Genomic DNA, 22757 nt, shown 5'->3' with positions numbered 1-22757 from the left:
GCCACGAGTAATTACTGGTTTTTCCCACGACTAGATGTCGCCGCAAAAACAAAGGATATAAAACCGGGTTTACGCGCGATTCTCGAACTCTCTGTTTTCAGCTTTTTTTTTTTTCCCCTTCTTGTTTCGTTTCTTACCCAGCCGTTTACCCCCTTCCCCAGCCCCCTCCCCCAAACTTTGGATAAGCAAAGTTAACCATAAAGCAGCATCTTGAGTTGAAATTTTTTGCAACACTTGCCGCTCAGATTAATCCCCGGAAGCCCCAACCAAATAGAAGCTCACCGACTCATCATCTTCGCCGGGCATTCTCCCACGATTTGCCCTAGCCTCCAGGTTCCAGTTTATCAGGCCACAGTGGTTTGGTGTCTCGCGGAGGCTCGTTTGCCACGGTAAGCCTCTCTATATTCGCCCTTCGTTTTCTTTCCTGTAAATTTGTTATATATATATATGTGCATGTTTGGTACTTCTGGCATTTTGCAATTTCTATATTTTGCAATATAAATCTGTGTAATGGTATAGGCACTGTGAAAATGTTTACCAACGTTTATAAATATTTGGAGATCATGAACTTGGATGGATATGTGCCGATAATCAGCTGCTGGTGTGTAACTGTAAAATACAAGGATAGGAGCCTTTGAGCTTAAGTGTAGGGGATGATCAAAGGAAAATATTGCCCGAATTGCATTTGAACACTCCATCAATCAAAATATACAATTACACTTATTCAGTGATATATTCCCCTCATGTTGGATTGAACTTTTTTAAACATATTTAATTATTTGTTGGTCTTTTTGTACTGTCTGCTCATGTACATAATAATTTTTGAGTAATTTCCCAACCTCTATTCACGTGTTAATTAAAATTGTGTGTATTTTCGGTGCAATCTTTATTGTATTCATGAATTCCAAAAATTCCCAGATAGCACTAGCCTTGATTTGGGATATGATTTTGTGTTGTGCAAGCTGGTGATTTGGGATATGATGAATGCCACCATATATATACATGCTAGCGTGACTTAACACGGTAAACCAAGTGGCTTAAAAGCCAGTAGATGCATGGTTGACATGAGAATTAATTATAGCAATTTTTTTAATTTGTTTTTGAACAACTAGCTAGCTAGCCTAGAAATGTAGATTTAACATATGACACGCTTTTCTCCTGACCCATCCATGCTTATTAATAAAATAAATGATCATTTGTACAAATCTCAATTAATAGAGATGTTTCTTTAACAATTCTATAAAAAAAAAAAAAAAAAAAAAAAAAAAAAAAAAAAAGGTAATCAAGTTGTCTCTAGCTGGAAAGTGTAAAAAAAAAAAAAAAATTTAATGTGACCTATTTTTTTATTTTTTTTCAAAAGACTTGTAGGGAACGTATTTATTTGAGGTTTGTACATGATATTATTATATTAATAGTGCTTGCTGCATGCATGTCAAGTCAACTATATTATATGTATGTATCATGTATAGGTATGGCATAATATATAGTTTATATTATAAACTACGCTTAGCTAGCTTTGACATAATACAAAAGTCTACCCTCTGCATATATATAAATTAGATGTATGTAAATATATATAATACCCATCGAGGACTTTCCCATGCATGCAAGCTTAATTACTAGTATCACAGTCGAATAAATTAAATAAATAGGCTTAAAACCTTAATTAAATTGTTTTAGCCGGCTTGCATTATATATATATAATTAAGTAAACTTAGTAGCAAACATATATATATATATAAATATATATAAATAGGCCATTTTTTGCAAGGCAGTTGCATACATGCTATCTGAGAATTGAACATATTGAGCTGGTTGTCCTAGCATTTTTACCTGTCCATGGCCTTCTTATATATATGCTGTATGTTTATCTTATCATGAAAATCCCAAAAGAAATAATTCTCCTATATTTTGGCTTCAGATTGTATTCATCTTTCTGCTGTAGATAGGTATTCAACTTACTATTGGGCAAAAGGTAATCATCCGTATCTTCTTTTATCTATTTTATGTTATCATTTTGAGTGACAATTTTCCCACGCATTCCTACTGCAACAACCTGTATATTTCACACCATTGCTAAAAAAGATGGAGTAAACAGAATTTAATAAACCTCCCTGCAGTCTAGGCATATGATATGGTATGGTTTTACTATCATTTGTACATTTTGAGAGTATATAATATAACCGCCACACAAAACTGGAAGTTCTTTTGTGTCATATCTGTTTATGCTTACATACTTGTATCTTATTTTGAGTGATTTTTTCACCCATCAATTTTGTTAATTCAGCCTATCTGTTTAACTGTTTTGTTCCTTGTTCCATGTGTAGCTATTTTAAATCATAATATATATAGGTGTTAAGCAATTATATATGGCTGTTTAAACATCCTGTTGTAACACGTACCCGATTTTTTTGTGTTTTCTTTTGAGGTTTTGGGTGAGGGGCTTCTTTGGCATTGCAATTTTTCATGAAACTTATTTGTGTTACATATGTTACATATGTTAGAAGTTCAAATTGTTGTGCTCTTCTTGGGTTGACTTGATCTTGAAGAGCCAACGTTTAATTTTTTCAAGGGTGGATTTGAAGACACCTTGTTGGAGGACATATGTTTACTATCATTAACAAACCTCTTGTATAACTGAATATTGGTTAAAGTAGATGGTTTAATTTGTTTAGCCATTTAGGATTTCAAATAAAATCTTACTCATTAATAGAATTGGGTACGTTTATGGTTTGGACATGTGATCATACACATGCCCAATTGCTGCTATAGGAAGTGCACAGTTATGTGGTGTAATGCCTATCCTATACTCTACTTACACATATTAGCCCAGTGTTAGACAATGAATAAAATTGTTGGAGAACATGTTCAATACTGTAAATTGTCTTAACATTCTAATAGGCAGGGTCATAGAGAGTCATAATGCATCTTCTCAACTTTGTCTTTTTAGTAGTTAGGCTGTATTGAAGCTACGTGTGTCCTATCACTTTGACCTACCAACCCAAGGTTTTATCCCTTGGGTTGTCTTTTATCCTCAAAATTCCAGCACAAGGCATTATACTTACAAATTTCCCAGTTCAGAAATTGTTAGACCTGACTTTTGTTCTACATTATCTTCTTCTTCCCATGTTCCCTTCCCTCGATGCCGGATGTCGGCCTAATCTATGGCATGATTAGCCTCTTTGTTCGTAGACCTTATATACACTAATTGAAAATAACTAGTAGCGTGGTTAATGTTGGATATTTAGCTCCAACTTCTTGCGTGCCAGAAAGGTGGTACTAGTCTCAGAGGTTGCAAACTTTGCACTATATATATATGTTTCGTAACCTAGTTATTGGTTTACAATTCAGTATGCACCTAACTCCACTTTTTACCATTCCCTGTTCAGCTGCATAAGATGGATAAACCTTGGATGCATATTCATGATAGATTGCATTCCCGTGAGTATGAAGAAGGTGTTAGACAATTCCTCGCTATGGTCGTAGCACACACTCCAACCACTGATCAGATTAGGTGTCCATGTAGAAGATGTCGGAATAGAGCTTTCCACTCCATTCGTACTGTCGAAGATCATTTGTTCCTTAGAGGGTTTGATCCAACTTATCAAACCTGGATATTCCATGGAGAAGATGATCCTTTCCTTTCCACTCCTTTGTCTGATGAAGAACAAGATGACACCAGAGATTTCAGTGAATACCCAGATGATCTGGACGAGATGTTAGATGACATTCGTCATGGTTACTATATGGGAAGTGACTGGCAATGGGACGGAGATGTAAACATGGATGATCAACCATCCACCTCTAATTCTCAATCAAACTTTACTTTCGAGGAGTTGGTCGCTGATGCACGACGTCCACTTTATCCTTCATGTAAACAGTTTTCGAAGTTGTCATTCATCGTCAAGCTGCTTCACATCAAGAGCATTGGTAGTTGGACCGTGAAGAGCTTCGATATGGTCATAAAGCTTTTGCAAGAGGCATTTCCGGAAGCTCTATTCCCTGATTCATATGCCGATGCCCGTCGCTTGGAGCGTGGCTTGGGGTTTAGTTACGAAAAGATACATGTGTGCCCGAATGATTGTGCTTTGTTTTGGAAGGAAAATGCCACCTACAATGAATGCCCTAAGTGTCAAGCTTCTAGGTGGGAGGAAAGCACAAGTCCCGCTCGAAGGATACCGAAAAAAGTCCTCCGATATTTTCCCAACGTACTTCCCAACGTTGGGAAGTACGTTGAACCTCAACTTTTCTTCCTTGACAAATTTAAGTTCTCTTGTTCTCGTACGTGCTGGACTTCGGGGGAGCATCCCACCTGAGATTGGTATTTTATTCAAACTCAAACACCTTGATCTGTCAAACAATGATCTCATGGGTGAGTTCCCTCCTTCACTTACAAATCTCGCCCAATTGGAAGTGTTGGATATTTCTTCAAATCAAATCAATGGTTTCATCCCCAAAAGGTTAGGAAATCTTAGCAATCTTGTACGTTTGGATGTCTTCTAATCAAATCAACGGCACTATTCCCGTAGAATTAGCGAATTTGAAGTCCCTAAAATATCTAAATCTCGACAATAACAATCTCAAAGGCTCAATTCCTAGTGGTCTAGGCAGTTGCATGAACTTGGAGCACTTGTCATTGAGCAACTTCTTAACTGGAAGCATTCCCCGTCAAATTGGTTATATACTTTTGATAAAATCTATTGGCCTTAGTCATAACTGTCTCAGCGGAGAAATCCCTTATGAATTTTGGAGTTTACTGCATTTAGATTTCTTGGATCTCAGTTACAATAATCTTACCGGAAAAATTCCCGACGGGTATTGGAGTCGTACCACTCTCGCATTAATCGGCAACAAGAATCTGTGTGATAACAGCTTCAAGGGTACCCCTCCTTGCCTTGCAACCTCTCCAGCAATTGTTTCGAGTGAAAAATCAACCAGAATACCAATTTTTGTTTCCATCCCCATCTTCTTTCTTATTCTCTATTTGCTATTGGGGTTTTACTCCTTTGTTGACGGATGGTTAAGCAAACTAAACCAAATTCGATAGAAACAAAAAATGGAAACTTGTTCTCAATATGAAATTACGATGGACAAATTGCATACGAAGACATCATTAAAGCAACTGAGGACTTTGACATTAGATATTGTATTGGAACCGGTGGTTATGGTAGTGTTTACAAAGCCGAATTACCTGATGGTAAAGTGGTTGCCTTGAAGAAACTTCATCGATTAGAGGCTGAGAACACAACTTTTTATATGAGTTTTCAAAACGAGGTAAAGGTGCTGACAGAGATCCGACATCGAAACATTATAAAGTTTCATGGTTTTTGTTTACATAAACGATGCATGTTTTTGATCTGAGTATATGGAAAGGGGAAGCCTATTTTGTGTATTACGGAATGATACTGAAGTTTTGGAATTGGATTGGAAGAAGAGGGTGAACATCATCGAATGCATAGCACATGCCTTATCTTACATGCATCATGATTGCATACCTGCAATTGTTCATCGAGATATATCAAGCAACAATATCCTATTGAACTCTAAATTGGAAGCATTTGTCTCTAACTTTGGCACTGCTAAACTCCTTCATCCCGATTTCTCAAATCAAACGTTAGTTGTTGAAACTTACGGTTATATGGTTCCAAGTAAATTATTCCCCTTTTGCAATAACTTATGTCTTTAAAGGTTTATTTATTTCACTCCTTCCAATAGTTCTAAATGTGGTTTCCATGTATTCATGCTAGTTGGGTGACCTTGCTACAGAAACGACCCTATAACACCATCTACCACATTAGCCATGTTAATCACTTTCTCTAGAAAATTTCTAGTGATTACAAATTTTGATAACTTTGTTAAAGAAAATCTTGAAAAATAAAAGGAATGAAAGAAGAAAAAGAAATGCATTACACTTCTTAGTAGTTTTCAAAATTTTTTTTTTTTTTTTGTTCTTTTTATGCAGAACTGGCCTATACATGGTGGTTACTGAAAAATGCAATGTTTATAACTTTGGAGTGGTGGCCTTTGAAATATTAATGGGAAGACATTCAGGAGAACTTTTGACTTTATTATCATTAGCCTTATCTCAAAATGTAATGTTACATGAAATATTAGACCAACGGTTACCACTGCCAAATCATCGAGTTGCACAAGATATTTGCTTTGTTGCTACAACAGCACTTGCATGCCTATCCACCAAACCAAAATCATGGCCAACAATGAAACGTGTGTCCCAAGATTTTATTTTCAGCAGGAAGCCTTCAGCTAAGCCCCTCCATGCAGTTTCACTCTTGCATCTGATTGGGGACAATGAAACTCAATCGTGAAATGCTTGTTGTAAGGTAGAGTGTCTTGTTGTTCAATGAACTTATATGTTGGGGTGTGTGTGTGTACGTGTGATAGTCTGTCTTTGTTGTTTGGTCGGTAGATTTTAATTTCAAACTAATTTTTTTTTTTTTTAGTTAATGTTTTCTGCAATCATTTCAAAAGCCAGCAAATTTGAGCAAGTAAAAATATAGATTTCATTAGAGAGTAAGGTGACATGGAGTACTCTTAATCAAAACTCAATGTTTCTAAGGGAAGGACTATGTAACATTGATGGGAGCCATTAAAGAATGCATTAATGGGGAAAAAGAAATAGGAAGTCGTGATTGTCTAAACAAATGTATCAGAACTTGAGGCACCATGTAGAAGTAATAAAACACAATATGTAGGGACTCAAATGACACTTGAGCTACAGCCGGAGCACCTATTTTTCTGTAATCATCATATCGAACTCTAGAGATCACATAAATAGATTACACAAAATAAATCTACAAATTGATATGAATTCATGCAATATAACCATTATCAAATAACATTTTCCTAAGGTTAATTAAGTAGTTAACTCACTTACCAAATAGAAAAGACAAGCTAATTAAGTAGTTGACATAGAAAACAAACAAGCCCTATGTAACTTTTAAGTCCTTTTAGGTTTTAGTTAGATATTATCTCTCCATGGGTCTTTTTCTCTCTACCAAACTTCCAGTCATTCTTCCATTTCCTCCACCCAAAGAGGGGGTGGAGCTTCGGCTCCTCCCTCACTCCTCCTGTCCGACTAACCTTGGAGCTATCTTTAGTGTTTTCTTCCAATTTTTTCATAGTTTTCCGTTTGTAGCACCAAGATTCGCCAATCTACTGCCTACCAACCTCCTATGACTACCACATGCTTTGCCAATAAACTCTTCTACTGCCAATCTATCAGACAATCGAAGAAAACTGATCAAAAGAGCGGTGCGTGTGTCTTACGCACGGCTTATACCGTGCATTAGTTTCACACGTCGCCTGGCTAGGGAGAGTTTGCTACTATCACATGAGGAACCATTGGTATTAGTGGCTTTGGATCTCTCAGATCCGACCATAACCTTATTTCCTAGAGTGGCACGTGAACCACACGCTTCTCCACAGACAGTGACAGTCCTATGCTGGCATATAATCTCATCCTCTGGTTGTTACGTTCCTATGTTCTTGTTTTCGTAACCGATGATCAAGATAAAGTTGTCATGGAAGTCTCCTACAACCAATCCAGATAAACAAGATGTAGCACACATCATTTCATTGTGACTTTTAGTCGCAGTCTTATAATTTATTTATCAGACTATACAAAAATCGTTTCAAGCGGCTTTCTCTTAGTGGAGGAAATGGGTGTGAGCCAATTTTTGGCTTCAGATTCTCATTTTCTTTATTCCACTTGTGTTGTTTTTATTTATTTTGAGATAATTGTTGGGGATACCCACCCATTAAATCTAATATCACGTAACTACTTAATTTATCTATGAATTTGCTTGTTTAGGGGGAAAAAAAAAAAAAAAAAAAAAAAAAAAAAAAAAAAAAAAGTGGTCGACACAGAAGTACTATAACTGAACATTTAGATTGTGCAAACCATACCCACCTGATCACTACTTAATTAGTTTACCTTAAATTATCAAAAATAAAACAAATAAAATTACTCTTACATTCTACAAAATAATATAACACATCTATTAAATTTTAAGAAACAAATGGTTGAACTCGAATGATCTAATCATAAGTTGTTACGCATGCTTATGTTATTAAATGGAATCAAGTGTACGTGTGGGCAACTTTACCCAGCCACCCAATTATTAACGTTAATATTAACGGCTATCTCTAATTTTGCCAGAAAATGTTTTACTTGGCTCGACAATTGTGAGAAGGACTTGGCGACCCAATTTATTTCCGGTGACTTTTGATGGTATTTTGCAGCGAAAGTGATCGCAGGAAAATAAGAACAATAGACTAACCGATAACAATGGCCAACACCTCATGTCAATGGAGACTTTCACGAGTCTCTCTGCATGACTCACTCTGTTATTATGGCATTTGGCACTAACCAAGTCATGAGCATAGATAACGATAGATCAGCTCCTTAATTTGAAGTTATAACTCATCAGTCATACTCATAAAACATACATGGCATCCTCTCTTTCCATTTCCGTTGTGCTGCTCACATGGTGCATCTCCATATTTCTTGTTTTCTTAGTTATTGAGGCTTTAATCTATTGTCAACGCATGGTTAAGAAAACTAAACCAAAGTCGATAGAAACAAAGGATGACAACTTGTTCTCGATATGGAATTATGATGGACACATTGCATATGAAGATGTCGTTAAAGCAACTGAGAACTTTGACATTAGATATTGTATTGGAACTGGTAGTTATGATAGTGTTTACAAAGCCGAATTACCTGGCGGCAAAGTAGTTGCCTTGAAGAAACTTCATCGATTAGAAGTGGAGAACAAAACTTTTGACAAGAGTTTTGACAATAAAGGTGTTGATAGAGATTCAACATCGAAATATTATAAAATTTCACAATTTTTGTTTACATAAGAGATGCATGCTTTTGGTCTATGAGTACATGGAAAGGGGAAGCCTATTTTTTGTACTTAAAAATTATGCTAAAGCTCTAGATCTAGATTGGAACAAGAGGATGAACATCATCAAATGCACAACACATGCCTTATCTTATATGCATCATGACTGCATACCGGCAATAATTCATCGAGATCCATCGAGCAACAATATCCTATTTGAAAAAGCAGTGGTTCTACACAACACTACACCTAGAGGGGGGTAAATAGGTGTAATCTAATTTTTATGGCCTTTTGAAAATTAATCAAACAAGCAGTTAATAAATAAATCAAATAACACAAATAATCAACACATGATTTTGTTCACGGAGTGGAAACTCATTTGAAGAACATCTTCAAAATCTAAAACCACTCCGGGTGTAAGACACCACCTCAAATCCACTATAAAAACTTTAGTTTGTTACAACCAATTTAGAGACACTCACAAAACCTTTGTAGTAGCTAAACTTGGCTTGCAACACCACGAGTGACCCACTCGATCTCTACACGCATGTAGTGTCGGAACTCCGACCTTCCTATAGCTTCCCACGAGAACCTCTCGATCTCTGCATCAACGGCAGCTCCGGACTCTTCCGGCCAACAAAAATGTCCACTTCAATGGACTCAAGTAAGAGTTGATTTTGTATGTGTTGTGATGGAGAAATATTTATCCAAGAAAGAATCAACCAAATGGGGGAGAGGTTGCTCTAAGAAGTTCTTTGAGGCCCTTAGGGTTTTTGCTCTGATTCTCCACACATAGAACAGAAGCTAACATGTTCTATTTATAGTTCCGATCAAATGAGGCGTTCAAAACCCTACATTGTAAGTGATCTGGAACATTGGCTCGAGCGAAGGTCGAGCGCCGAAATCTGCCTGAGTTCGCTCGAGCGCCATGTCGAGCGAGTATCGAGCGGTTGACTCTGCCTGAGTTCGCTCGAGCTCAGTGTCGAGCGAGGGTCGAGCGACACACTCTACCTGGGTTCGCTCGAGCTCAATGTCGAGCGAGGGTCGAGCGGTTGAATCTGCCTGAGTTCGCTCGAGCCGTATGTCGAGCGATGATCGAGCGGTTGAATCTGCCAGCGGTTGAATCTGCCAGAGTTCGCTCGAGCCGTATGTCGAGCGAGGGTCGAGCGGTTGAATCTGCCTGAGTTCGCTCGAGCGCGCTGTCGAGCGAGGGTCGAGCGAAGTCACTTCTTTTGACCAATAATGAGCACACTTCAAGCCCACTTCAAGCCTTCCGCAACAACACTTGTTACAACACTATTTTACACAGGTTTTCACAAGAATATGCCAACACGCTCATTTTTCCCTCAACAATCTCCCTCTTTGGCATTTCTGTGACAAAACCTCTTATCTATACATATGACCTAATCCTAGCGCACCCAATTAGATCCATATTCTTGAACATGTTGAAAAATTTTTGCACACGCTTAGCAAACGGTTAAACATACCCATTCACATGTGCACAAAAACGTATTTGCAATTCTCAAATCATACTTCTCAAATCAAATCATAATTAGAAAAGAAATACTTCATTAAGCAACAAATCAGGAGTTCAAGAAACATTTGTCAGACAATCAGCAGCTAACAAGAAATATAAATCAACAGAAATAACCAAAAGCTGCTGTTCCCCCAAAACAAAAAAATGTGTTAGTACAAGTAACACTCCCCCTGAGTTAATACTGTACTACTCCCCCTCAACAATATCTCCCCCTCAACAATCAATCTCCCCATTTTTGTCATAAGAGGCCAAGGGTCTCAATCATCACCATCGGCATCCTCATCATCCTCATTGAGCTGCCTCTCGATGTCATTGAAGCGTTGAGTCACAAGTTGTTGCAGGTTATCAACTTTCACCTCAAGGCTGTCGAACCGGGCGTCAAGGCGAGCTAGATACTCAAGTACCTGCTGAAGATTGGGCTCCGACGAACCGGGGGCTGAGGAAGATGGCTGAGAGCTGGATGGAGCCGAGGTAGACGGCTGAGAACTAGATGGTCGAGAGCTCGAAGGCTGAGAGGAGGGAGCGGGAGGGTGCTCAACACGGATAGGCTGTGGAGTTGTGTGAGCACGACTCAGCTGGACCGTCCTACGACCAATAGGAGTCTTAAGTGCAATTCTAGACTCCTGAGGATGGAAAGCAACAGATTGGGAGAGAGCTAGTCGGGTGATTAAATACGGTAAGGGCAAACCAGTCCGTGTTTTGGAGGACCGATACGCCTCAACAATAACCCGACACAAAAGACTTCCTAGATCAATGGAGACACCATTGATCAAGGCATACAGCAGACGGGCACAGTCAAGACCCACATCACTATTATGACCAGTAGGATCTAAGTTCGTAAAAACAATCCTACTAAGAATGAGGTGATCGGGGGTAAAACGAGCAGTTGAAATAGGGGTTGTCCCTTCCCAACTACTAGGTCAACCACAAAGACAAGTAGCAACGACTTGTGGACTTGGAGGAGATGTTCGTGAGTAGAGAAACTCAGGATAGGACACACGAGGGGCATTTAGCAGAGTCGCTATCATGCCCGGAGTTACTCGAAAAACAACGTTCCTGAGACTGACTTCAAACGAGTCGTCAACAGACACGTCATGAATATTGGAGTAAAACTCCCTAACCAACTCCACAAAAGGAGCGGGATGACCAGTGGTCAATGCCTGCCACTGACGAGACTCAAAAATATGGGGAATTATAGTCTCGGTAAGCTCACCTAATGTCACTTCACGCTCGACTATGGGAGTACGATGCGAGAAGTTCTGAGAGTATAACTCTTGGGCTCGGGCACTATAGAAGTGAGCTTGAGCGGGTGCAGAGGGGTTTTGGCGAGGACGAACTCGTCGAGACATGGTTTCAGCTGTAGACAGAGTCAACAACGTTAGACAAGGCTAAGGCAAATGCAACAATGTGATGAATGCATGCATGCTGACACAACAATGCCAACCAAAGTGTCCCATAGGCATGCCAATGCCAACTCATGTGTACGACAAAATATGCATGCTAATGTCAACCATTTGCAAGCCAATTCATGTGCATGACACATATGCAATGACAACCCACATGTAAGCCAATGCCAAGCCATTTACAAGCCAATGCCAACCCATTGGCAAGCGAAAGCCAACCCTCATGCATGACCCATGTGCATGACTCTTATGCAAAGACAATGCTCAGCCATTTACAAGCCAATGCCAACCCATTGGCAAGCGAAAGCCAACCCTCATGCATGACTCACGTGCATGCCAATTCTAAACCAAAAACACCTTCAAAACATAATGCAATCCCAGTTAAACGATGTCCCAAACCTAGGATAGACATGAAATAGATATGGGAACAATACTAAGCCAATGCATGATGAAAAAGAGAAAAGACACTTCATTGAGGCATTTTACCGAACACTTGGAGTGCATCCAAGTGTGAAACTCAGGTATAGACCCATGGGAGTTTCAAAAGCCTCCTAATTACCACCAAAAACCCAACAATGGCTGCACAATAGCCTCAACAAACCAAAATAAATGGAAAACAATCGAAGAAAACTCTCAAACACCCAATCTGAAACCCATATGCATAACATTCGGAAAAACACCCAAAAGAAATACACCAAATCATAAAGAAACTAAAGAGAAAGGGATTTACCTTGGTTTGGAGATGATTTCGGAAGGAAATAACTCGATTAAACGAGGAAATTTGAGAAAAGAAGGAGGAAAATCGCACGGAGGGGAGAAAACGCACGAAACAGAGCAGTCTGCTTGAGCGGCGCTCGAGTTTTATAACAGTCGTTCGCTCGAGCAAACTTAAAACCCTCAAGCGGCTGTCGAGCGGGTTTCACTCGAGCGGGGTCGAGCGATGGTCGAGCGAGACCTCCAGAAAAACACATTTTGCCCAGTTTTGAAGCACACAACACTCACATGACATGGACAAATATTGAGAATGTCAATTTTCACACCTAGAGTACATATCAAATGTAGAGAAGCATCATATTCCCATACAACACGCAGTTTAAAACAAAGTATCACAAGTAATATAGACGTGCGTGTTTAAAGCGGTCCTTGCTCAATCAAGAAATTTCAACCTTAAGGCGTGAGTGGGGTTGGGCTGAACATGAAACCATAAATGCTTGGGAAGCTCATTCAAGACACAGAAAGTCAAACCTAATGCTGCTAGGACCTGAATCTTTCTGTTTAAATACTTGTCTCAATATGTTCAAGAAAACAGAAAACTTATTCTGTTTTTCACCTTTTTTTTTTTTTTTTAATTTCAACTTCACTTTTTATTTTCCTTTTGAGATACATATTTTTGCACAAACGAACCATGATGAGGTCATCTAGCCCGTGGTCAATTCTGTATGAAGATAGAGCTTCCTACCACTTTTGATTGCCTCCCCAATAAACTCACAAGTGGTGAAATGTCAATCGACCGAGTTTGGAGTGAAGTGTGTGATGCCAATCACAGATTACACGAGATACTCATGTTCCAAACCTTTGTAAAATATAGATATATGATACAAATCTCAAAAGACACATGCACTTAGATTTTAGAATTAACAACCCCACTATTATATAGCACAATCATGAAGTGCATGTACGAGCAGCAAACAATGACAAAGAAACTAGACAACAACAAAAAAACAAACAACAACAAAATAAAACAAAAATGCATGTAATGTATGTAATGCATGTAATGCATACCTGTCAGTCTACAGCACCAAAACCATGTGTGGCTCGCGTCTTTCCCTTTTGGATGATCCACCTTGGTATCTATTTTCTTGAGAAGGGCTTTTCAATTCTCTTGGTGTGCCTCTTAAGCTCAAAACAGTTTGGTCGGATGTGACCAATCTTACCACAATGATGACACACGGGGCTTGCTTTGTGAGCTCTTTGTCTCAAGAAGGTTGAGACATTCTTAGAGTCATTCATGTAATTCTTACCCCTTCCAGAAGGATAAACAGTTCTACTATTAACAAATGCAGGAGCATGCACAAAGTGACTCATTAATTTAAAACAGTTTGGTCTAATATGGCCTAGCTTCCCACAATGATGACATATGGGGCTCATGTTGCGAGCTCCTTGTCTTTTGGGAGGAGGAACAGACTTTTGCACTTGCACAGGCTTCTTGCCCTTTTCAGATGGATGAGCCTTCTTTTTCTCAGTCATTTCAGGAACAAACACTGTGGTTCTCACATTTTTACCGAAGGCTTTTGAGCTTGAAGGAGCATCAGGGTTCTCTTCAAAATAGCCTAAACCACTTTTATCACTAGAAGACTTTCCTAAACTTAAGAGTTTGTCAAGCTGGTTTGTCCCAATGGAGAATTTCTGCAACTTAGTATTTAACAAAGTTAGCTCATTTTCATGAGTTGTCACTTTATCTTCCAAAGTCACATTCCTCTTTTGCAACTCATCTGTTAGACCAATGGCTTCTCTTAGTTTGCCCTGAAGTCCTTCATTTTCTCTTTTGCATAAATCTATTTCCTCAATATGTGCTTTATTGAGTTTCCTCAATTTCACACATTCCTTATACAACTTCTCATAGATTTCCTGCAAGTCATCTTCATTCCCGGATTCATTTTCAGAAACACTCTCAATTTCAACCACAGATTCACTGTTATGACTTTTTCCTGCAACAGAGGAAGTGAAAGCCATGTAGTTAAAATTTTTCTTCCTAGGAGAACTCTCTTGTGAGTCACTTGACTCAGACTCACTATCAGTCAAGGAAGCAGTATTAGCTTTCTCTTTGGCCTTTTTGTAATTCGCACACTCAAGTCGAATGTGACCAAAACCATGACATTCATGGCACTGAATATTGTCATTGACAGCTCTAGTTTCTCGCTTATACCTCCCTTCTCGGTTTTCTGAACTAGAACCTCCATTGATACCCTTGAACCTTCTCTTATCTTGTCTTGGGTTTTTCTGGGCAAACATCTTCCTGAATTTTTTAGCATAAAATGCTATCTCCTTGTCACTCATGGCAAGTTCGTCAGAAGATTCACCAGACTCTTCTCTAATAGCTTTGAGGGCTATGGACTTGTTTTTCTTATCCATTGGAAGAGTATGTTCATAGGTTTGTAAGGAACCCACCAACTCTTCAATTCTCATGTTGTCCAAGTCTTTGCTTTCTTCTATAGCAGTGACTTTGGGACGAAACCTCTCAGGAAGAGATCTAAGGACTTTTCTCACAATTCTGTCCTCAGGAATTCTATCCCCTAAATTAAAACGATAATTGACAATATCATTAAGTTTGCTATAGAAGCCATCAAAAGTTTCATCATCCTTCATCCTAAGTTCTTCAAAGTTGGTGGTCAGCATTTGAAATTTAGAATTTTTTACAGCCTTGGTACCTTCATGGGTAACCTCAAGAATGTCTCATGCCTCTTTGCAATTTTCACACATGGAGATTCTTTTGAACTCCTCCTGGGACACGGCCATGAATATCGCATTCAGGCCTCTGCTATTCCAACTACACTCGTTGACTTCATCCCTAGAGTAATTTTCCACACCCTTGGGGGTTTCGACTCCCTCATTGAATACAACCGGTTGTTTCCATCCCTTTGTTACAGAGGTCCACACTCGTTCATCCACAGACTTAAGGAAAGCTCTCATTCGAATCTTCCAATACGCATAGTTACTTCCATCAAAAAATGGTGAAGATGTGAGTGATTGAGACCTATCCATTTAAACCACTACAGCAGGATCACACTCAGGAACTAAATCCTAGCGGAGTGAACCCGCTCTGATACCAATTGAAAAAACAGTGGTTCTACACAACACTACACCTAGAGGGGGGGTGAATAGGTGTAATCTAATTTTTATGGCCTTTTGAAAATTAATCAAACAAGCAGTTAATAAATAAATCAAATAACACAAATAATCAACACATGATTTTGTTCACGGAGTGGAAACTCATTTGAAGAACATCTTCAAAATCTAAAACCACTCCGGGTGTAAGACACCACCTCAAATCCACTATAGAAACTTTAGTTTGTTACAACCAATTTAGAGACACTCACAAAACCTTTGTAGTAGCTAAACTTGGCTTGCAACACCACGAGTGACCCACTCGATCTCTACACGCATGTAGTGTCGGAACTCCGACCTTCCTATAGCTTCCCACGAGAACCTCTCGATCTCTGCATCAACGGCAGCTCCGGACTCTTCCGGCCAACAAAAATGTCCACTTCAATGGACTCAAGTAAGAGTTGATTTTGTATGTGTTGTGATGGAGAAATATTTATCCAAGAAAGAATCAACCAAATGGGGGAGAGGTTGCTCTAAGAAGTTCTTTGAGGCCCTTAGGGTTTTTGCTCTGATTCTCCACACATAGAACAGAAGCTAACATGTTCTATTTATAGTTCCCATCAAATGAGGCGTTCAAAACCCTACATTGTAAGTGATCTGGAATATTGGCTCGAGCGAAGTGTCGAGCGAAGGTCGAGCACCGAAATCTGCCTGAGTTCGCTCGAGCGCCATGTCGAGCGAGTATCGAGCGGTTGACTCTGCCTGAGTTCGCTCGAGCTCAGTGTCGAGCAAGGGTCGAGTGACACACTCTGCCTGGGTTCGCTCGAGCTCAGTGTCGAGCGAGGGTCGAGCGGTTGAATCTGCCTGAGTTCGCTCGAGCCGTATGTCGAGCTATGATCGAGCGGTTGAATCTGCCAGAGTTCGCTCGAGCCGTATGTCGAGCGAGGGTCGAGCGGTTGAATCTGCCTGAGTTCGCTCGAGCGCTCTGTCGAGCGAGGGTCGAGCGAAGTCGCTTCTTTTGACCAATAATGAGCACACTTCAAGCCCACTTCAAGCCTTCCGCAACAACACTTGTTATAACACTATTTTACACAGGTTTTCACAAGAATATGCCAACACGCTCATTTTTCCCTCAACACTATTGAATCCTAAATTGGAGGCATTTGCCTCTGACTTTGGCATGGCTAAACTTCTTCATCTTGATTCTTCTAATCAAATGATTGTTGCTGGAACTTATGGTTATATTGCCCAAGGTAAATTATTATTTTTGTGCAATACTTTATGTCTTTAATCATTTATTTAGTTAACTCCTTCCAATTATTCTACCTGTGGCATGAATGGTTTTCCATGTACTCATCTACAATAACAACCATTTAACATTACTGATGGGATATGCTTGATTTTGAGGTATGGTTCAATTGTTGAATGTTAGTTTTTGTTGAGTTTGATAAGATGATGATTATAATCTATAACAAACTTAAACAATTGGTCACATTAAATTGAGAACACTTTTTTAATGTATTTTAACGGAAACAATTTTAGATGGAATTAGAAATTTGGAAGCAGACTTATTCATATATACTTCTGATGAATTTCAAGATAATTTCTAATTCTTTGAAAGGGAAAAGTACATTATTTTCAATTTTATTCCAAATTAAATAAAATTTTATATATTTTTTAGGCTAGGGGGCAATGGCCCCATCTGGTCTCCATGTGGCACTATCACTGTTTGCCACGTTAGCCGTGTTATATATGTTAGTGATGAACTGAATGTATAGAAATGCTACAGACAGGAAAGTTGGTGCAGGAATTGCGCACACCTCCCACTGCTTCATTTTTCACGTATCATTCCGTGCGCAATTCCTACACCAAAACACCTGCATCAATCATTTTTCCTGAGCAAGCAATCACTTCCTCTAGAAATTAGCCTCATGCATTTACAAGTATTGGCAACTTTTAAAAAATTAAAAATAAAGAAGAAAAAAATGAATTACACTTTTAATCATTTTTCTTTTTCTTTTTCTTTTAATGTAGAGCTTGCCTATAACATGGTGATCTCTAAAAAATGCGATGTTTATAGCTTTAGTGTGATGGTATGGAAATTTTAATGGGAAGACATCTAGGAGATAAACTCTTGACTTTATCATCATCGTTATGGTCTCAGGATGTAACGTTATATGAAATTTTAGACCAGCACTTACCACCTCCAAATCATCAAGTTGCAAGGATATTTGCCTTGTTGCTACACTAGCAATTGCTTGCCTAAGCACAGAACCAAATTCTCGACCTACAATGAAACGTATGTCTAAAGATTTTCTTTCCTACAAGAAGCCAATAGCTAAGCCCTACATTCAGTTTCACTCTGGCATCTGAGGAACCAAGAACATGATTGAAAAGAGTGGAAATTCAATCTTGAATTTTAGTGTTCGGAGGACAATTTCTCTATTTTTTTTTTACGTGTATTTCATATTTATATATTTTTTTCAAAATGTATGCATAAAACTTGCACAATCTAATATTATAAACATCATTTCTCAATATATTTATTTATATACATTGAAGGAGTACGTGATGTTGTTCTTTTGTACGTTTTGTCCGACTTGTGGACAATTAGAAAGTAATTAGGTGAATGTTGGAATGAATATTAAATTTTAAGAAACGAGTAGAATGGGAAGTTCTCTGCCTCTTCAATTGGTTGAACGATCTACTCTTAAGTTGGCTGGCCTACCATTGCGCAGTATATATTACTTATTTTTCTAAATGAAATCAAGTGAACGCAGCTTTCACCTCAGCCACAAAATATTTCTTAACAAACTGATCAGGATTGGTAAATTCGTTTGGATGGTAGATTTTTACTTTAGGTTCATCGGACCAAGCCGAAGTAGTTGTTGATTACTCTTTTGAAATAATTTACTCTTGAATTAATGAAAATTCCAAGTCAAGGAAATTCCAAAATTGGTATATGAGGATTGCTTTAATTCCAAAATGGCTAGCGCGCGTGTTGGAAAACTGGAACAATAGACTAGGATTCATCCAACAACGATGGTCAATGGCCATGGGGAATGGTCGCTTTCTTAGGGAAATCTCCAATAACATTCGTCATGGACTCACGGTCAATGGACACACTTATTAAAGGTTTGAAAGATGATTATCTTATTTCATCATATTTTCTTTTTAAATATTATTTAAATATAAATACTTTTTAATTTTAACTCTTTAATTTTATTATCTAATAATTACTTAATCATTACAATTTTCTTAAACTTTTAAACAAAACAAAAAAATAATAATTCAATTTTTTAAATATTAAAACAAAAATTATATTAAAAAATTATATTTTAATAATATTTTAATTTTATAATAATTTTATTTAATTTTTTATCTCTCATTTCTTAAAACTCTATATAACATCATAACTAAAACCATTTTATTATTATTCACAAAATATTTCATTATTATTCACAAATTTCTCGTATATCTAATTCCACCGGCATTTCTGATCTGCATGAACATATAATAACCCGTCCTTTGAAGCTGCACTGATGCATCGATCATACACTTGAACATGGCTCACTCCCCTTCCATCTCCACCGCATGGGCTCTCTGCATCTTGTTCTGCGGAGCCTATTTCGACACGACAATCGACTTGGTGGCAGCATCTGGGTCATCATCGTCAGCACTAGAACTCGAAGCCAAGACTCTGCGGGATAGTGGATGGTGGCCGAGTCAGAATGCCAGTGATTCCTCCAGTCCTTGCGAGTGGTATGGGATCATTTGCAATGCTGGTAGAAGCGTCATAGGTATCGACCTAGGCAGTGTCACTTTGGGAAGTAAGTTGAAACTCAACTTTTCTTACTTGCCAAATTTAGTCTCTCTTGGTCTTAGCCAAACTAATCTTCAGGGGAGCATCCCATCTGAGATAGGTTTTTTATCCGAACTCACCGTCCTTGATCTCTCCTACAATAATCTTGTTGGTTTTATCCCTCCCGAGATAGGTCGGCTATCGAAACTCACCAGCATGTATGTAACCTTCAATGGTCTCATTGGCAACTTCCCTCCTTCGCTGACAAACCTCACCGAAATAGAAGTATTGGATGTTTCTTCAAATCATCTCACTGGTTTCATACCCAACAGCTTCGGTAAAATGAGCAAGCTCGTTGCATTGGATTTGAGCAATAACGATTTCACTGGACCAATCCCCTCGTCTCTTGGTCTTTTACCCAATATCACCCATTTGCTTCTCTCTGAAAACAACTTCAATGGCTCCGTACCCAAAGAATTTGGAAATCTGAGCAAACTCATTCAATTAAATATGAAGGGAAACAGCTTCATCGGACCAATCCATTCTTCTCTTCTGCTTTTAACCAATCTCACCCATTTGCTTATCTCTGGAAACAACTTCAATGGCTCCGTACCCAAAGAACTAGGAAATCTGAGCAAACTCGTTCAATTAGATCTTAAGGGAAACAACTTCATCGGACCAATCCCTTCTTCTCTTCTGCTTTTAACCAATCTCACCCATTTGATTCTCTCTGGAAACAACTTCAATGGCTCCATACCCAAGGAAATAGGTCATCTGAGCAAACTCATTCAATTAGATCTGAAGGGAAACAACTTCATCGGACCAATCCCTTCTTCTCTTCCATTTTTAACCAATCTCACCTTTTTGGATATGTCTTCTAATCAATTCACTGGTTTTATACCGTCAAAAATAGGGCTTCTAAAGGGTCTGGTCGGTTTGGACCTGAGCGATAACATGCTTATTGGTCAAATCCCTTCAACTATTGGCAATTTAACTAATTTGCAAACTCTGTTCCTTGGTAGGAATCAAATCAACGGTTCTATTCCAGTACAATTAGGGAGTTCGAAGAAGCTGACACATCTGAATCTAGAAGGTAATAATCTCACTGGTTCAATTTCAGTTGATCAAGCAAATTTCCAAGTCTTGGAGCACTTACTATTGAGCAACAACTCCTTATCTGGAAACATTCCCCATCAAATTGGTTATATACGTTCGATAAAATCCATTGGCCTTAGTCATAACTTTCTCAGCGGAGAAATCCCTTTTGAATTTTGGAGTTTACCCTATTTAAATTTCTTGGATCTCAGTTACAATAATCTTACTGGAAAAATTCCCGACGGGTATCGGAGTCGTACCTCATTCGCATTAATTGGGAACAAGAATCTGTGTGGTAACTTCAAGGGTATCCCTCCTTGCCTTGCAACCTCTCCGGCAATTGTTTCGAGTGAAAAATCAACCAGAATAACAATTTTTGTTTCCATCCCCATCTCCTTCCTTATTCTCTTTGCTATTGGGGTTTTACTCCTTCGTCGACGCATGGTTAAGCAAACTAAACCAAGTTCGTTAGAAAGAAAGAATGGGAACTTGTTCTCGGTATGGAATTACGATGGACACATTGCATACGAAGACATCCTTAAAGCAACCGAGAACTTTGACATTAGATATTGTATCGGAACCGGTGGTTATGGTAGTGTTTACAAAGCCGAATTACCTTGCGGTAAAGTGGTTGCATTGAAGAAACTTCATCAATTAGAGGCTGAGAACACAACTTTTGATAAGAGTTTTCAGAACGAGGTAAAGGTGTTGACTGAGATCCGACATCGAAACATTATAAAACTTCATGGTTTTTGTTTACATAAACAATGCATGTTTTTGGTCTATGAGTATATGGAAAGGGGAAGCTTATTTTGTATACTAAGAGATGATACTGAGGCTCTGGAATTGGATTGGAATAAGAGGGTGAACATCATCAAATGCACAGCACATGCCTTATCTTACATGCATCATGAATGCATACCAGCAATTGTTCATCGAGATATATCAAGCAATAATATCCTTTTGAACTCTAAATTTGAAGCATTTGTCTCTGACTTTGGTACTGCTAAACTTCTTCATCTTGATTCTTCCAATCAAACGTTACTTGTCGGAACTTACGGTTACATCGCCCCAGGTAATTCTTCCTTTTTGGCAATAACTTAGATGTCTATAATCGTTTCTTTATTTCACTCATTCCAATTGTTCTACATATGGCACGAATGGATTTCCATGTACTCATGCTAGTTGGGTGACCTTGCAACAATAACAGCACTGTAACACCATTGAGGGTATATGCATGATTTTTAGGTTATGGTTCAATTTTTTTAATTTTAATACTTATCTACCTCATTAGCCGTGTTACGTCCGCGATGAATAGAATCATGCATACTAACAAACAATCACTTCTTCTAGAGAATTTCAAGTGATCACAAGTTTTGACAATTTTGTAAAAAAACAAAAGACAAAAACTTAAAAAACAGAAAGAAAAGAAAAGAAATGCATTATAGTTTTTCGGAGTTTTTAGTTTCTTTAAAAGCATTACACTTTTAAGTAGTTTTTAATTTTTTCTTTTTATGCAGAACTGGCTTATACCATGGTGGTTACTGAAAAATGCGATGTTTATAGCTTTGGAGTGGTGGCCTTGGAAATATTAATGGGAATACATCCAGGAGAACTCTTGACTTTATTATCATCGTCATCATCTCAAAATGTTATGTTACATGAAATATTAGACCAACGGTTACCACCTCCAAATCATCGAGTTGCACAAGATATTTGCTTTGTTGCTACAATAGCACTTGCATGCGTACGCACCAAACCAGAATCTCGGCCTACAATGAAACGTGTGTCCCAAGATTTTGTTTCCGGCAATAAGCCTTTAGCTAAGCCCCTACATGCAGTTTCACTCTTGCATCTGATTGAAGACAGTGAAACTCAATCATGAAATGCTTGTTGTAAGGTTGAGTGTCTTGTTGTTCGATGAACTTCCATGTTGGTGCGCGTCAGTCTGTCTCTGTTTTTTAGTGTATGTTATGCAATATTCACATAACACAAGTTTTGAGAAATTATGCAATATCATCTGGTTCGCATCTATTTTATCTGGTTTATGTTTATGAGAAATTTCCACTATTCACATACAGTATACTTCCAGTGCGTTTTAGTGTATGTCATGCAATATTATTCCTATTGAATGCATGGCGGTATTGCACAAAGAATAGGTTAGACAAGCAACGCAGCTAGATATAGTTGTCAACCACCAAAAACCCATTGTAAATGCAGAAGAC

At 38.4% G+C, this 22757-nt stretch overlaps 2 protein-coding genes and 2 pseudogenes across 2 annotated transcripts; all 4 read left to right on the top strand.

Annotated features, from left to right (window-relative positions):
• The first annotated feature begins 3398 nt into the window (after positions 1-3398).
• LOC122316375 lies at positions 3399-4316 on the top strand. Its single transcript, XM_043132897.1, has one exon. The coding sequence runs from the start codon at positions 3399-3401 to the stop codon at positions 4314-4316; it is 918 nt and encodes a 305-aa protein (XP_042988831.1).
• Positions 4317-5016: 700 nt separating this feature from the next.
• LOC122316374 lies at positions 5017-6326 on the top strand (annotated as a pseudogene).
• A 2242-nt stretch (positions 6327-8568) lies between these two features.
• LOC122316372 lies at positions 8569-17886 on the top strand (annotated as a pseudogene).
• A 1209-nt stretch (positions 17887-19095) lies between these two features.
• Positions 19096-22566, top strand: LOC122315973 (MDIS1-interacting receptor like kinase 2-like). Its single transcript, XM_043132355.1, has 2 exons — positions 19096-21607; positions 22053-22566. Exons 1-2 carry the CDS (start codon positions 19201-19203, stop codon positions 22415-22417), a joined length of 2772 nt encoding a protein of 923 aa, XP_042988289.1. The 5' UTR covers positions 19096-19200; the 3' UTR covers positions 22418-22566.
• The last annotated feature ends 191 nt before the right edge of the window (positions 22567-22757 follow it).

The sequence above is a fragment of the Carya illinoinensis genome, chromosome 7 (assembly GCF_018687715.1).
Source record: "Carya illinoinensis cultivar Pawnee chromosome 7, C.illinoinensisPawnee_v1, whole genome shotgun sequence".
Taxonomy (NCBI): domain Eukaryota; kingdom Viridiplantae; phylum Streptophyta; class Magnoliopsida; order Fagales; family Juglandaceae; genus Carya; species Carya illinoinensis.
Note: the sequence above shows the minus strand (reverse complement) of the source record. Positions and strands in the feature narration are given on the sequence as shown.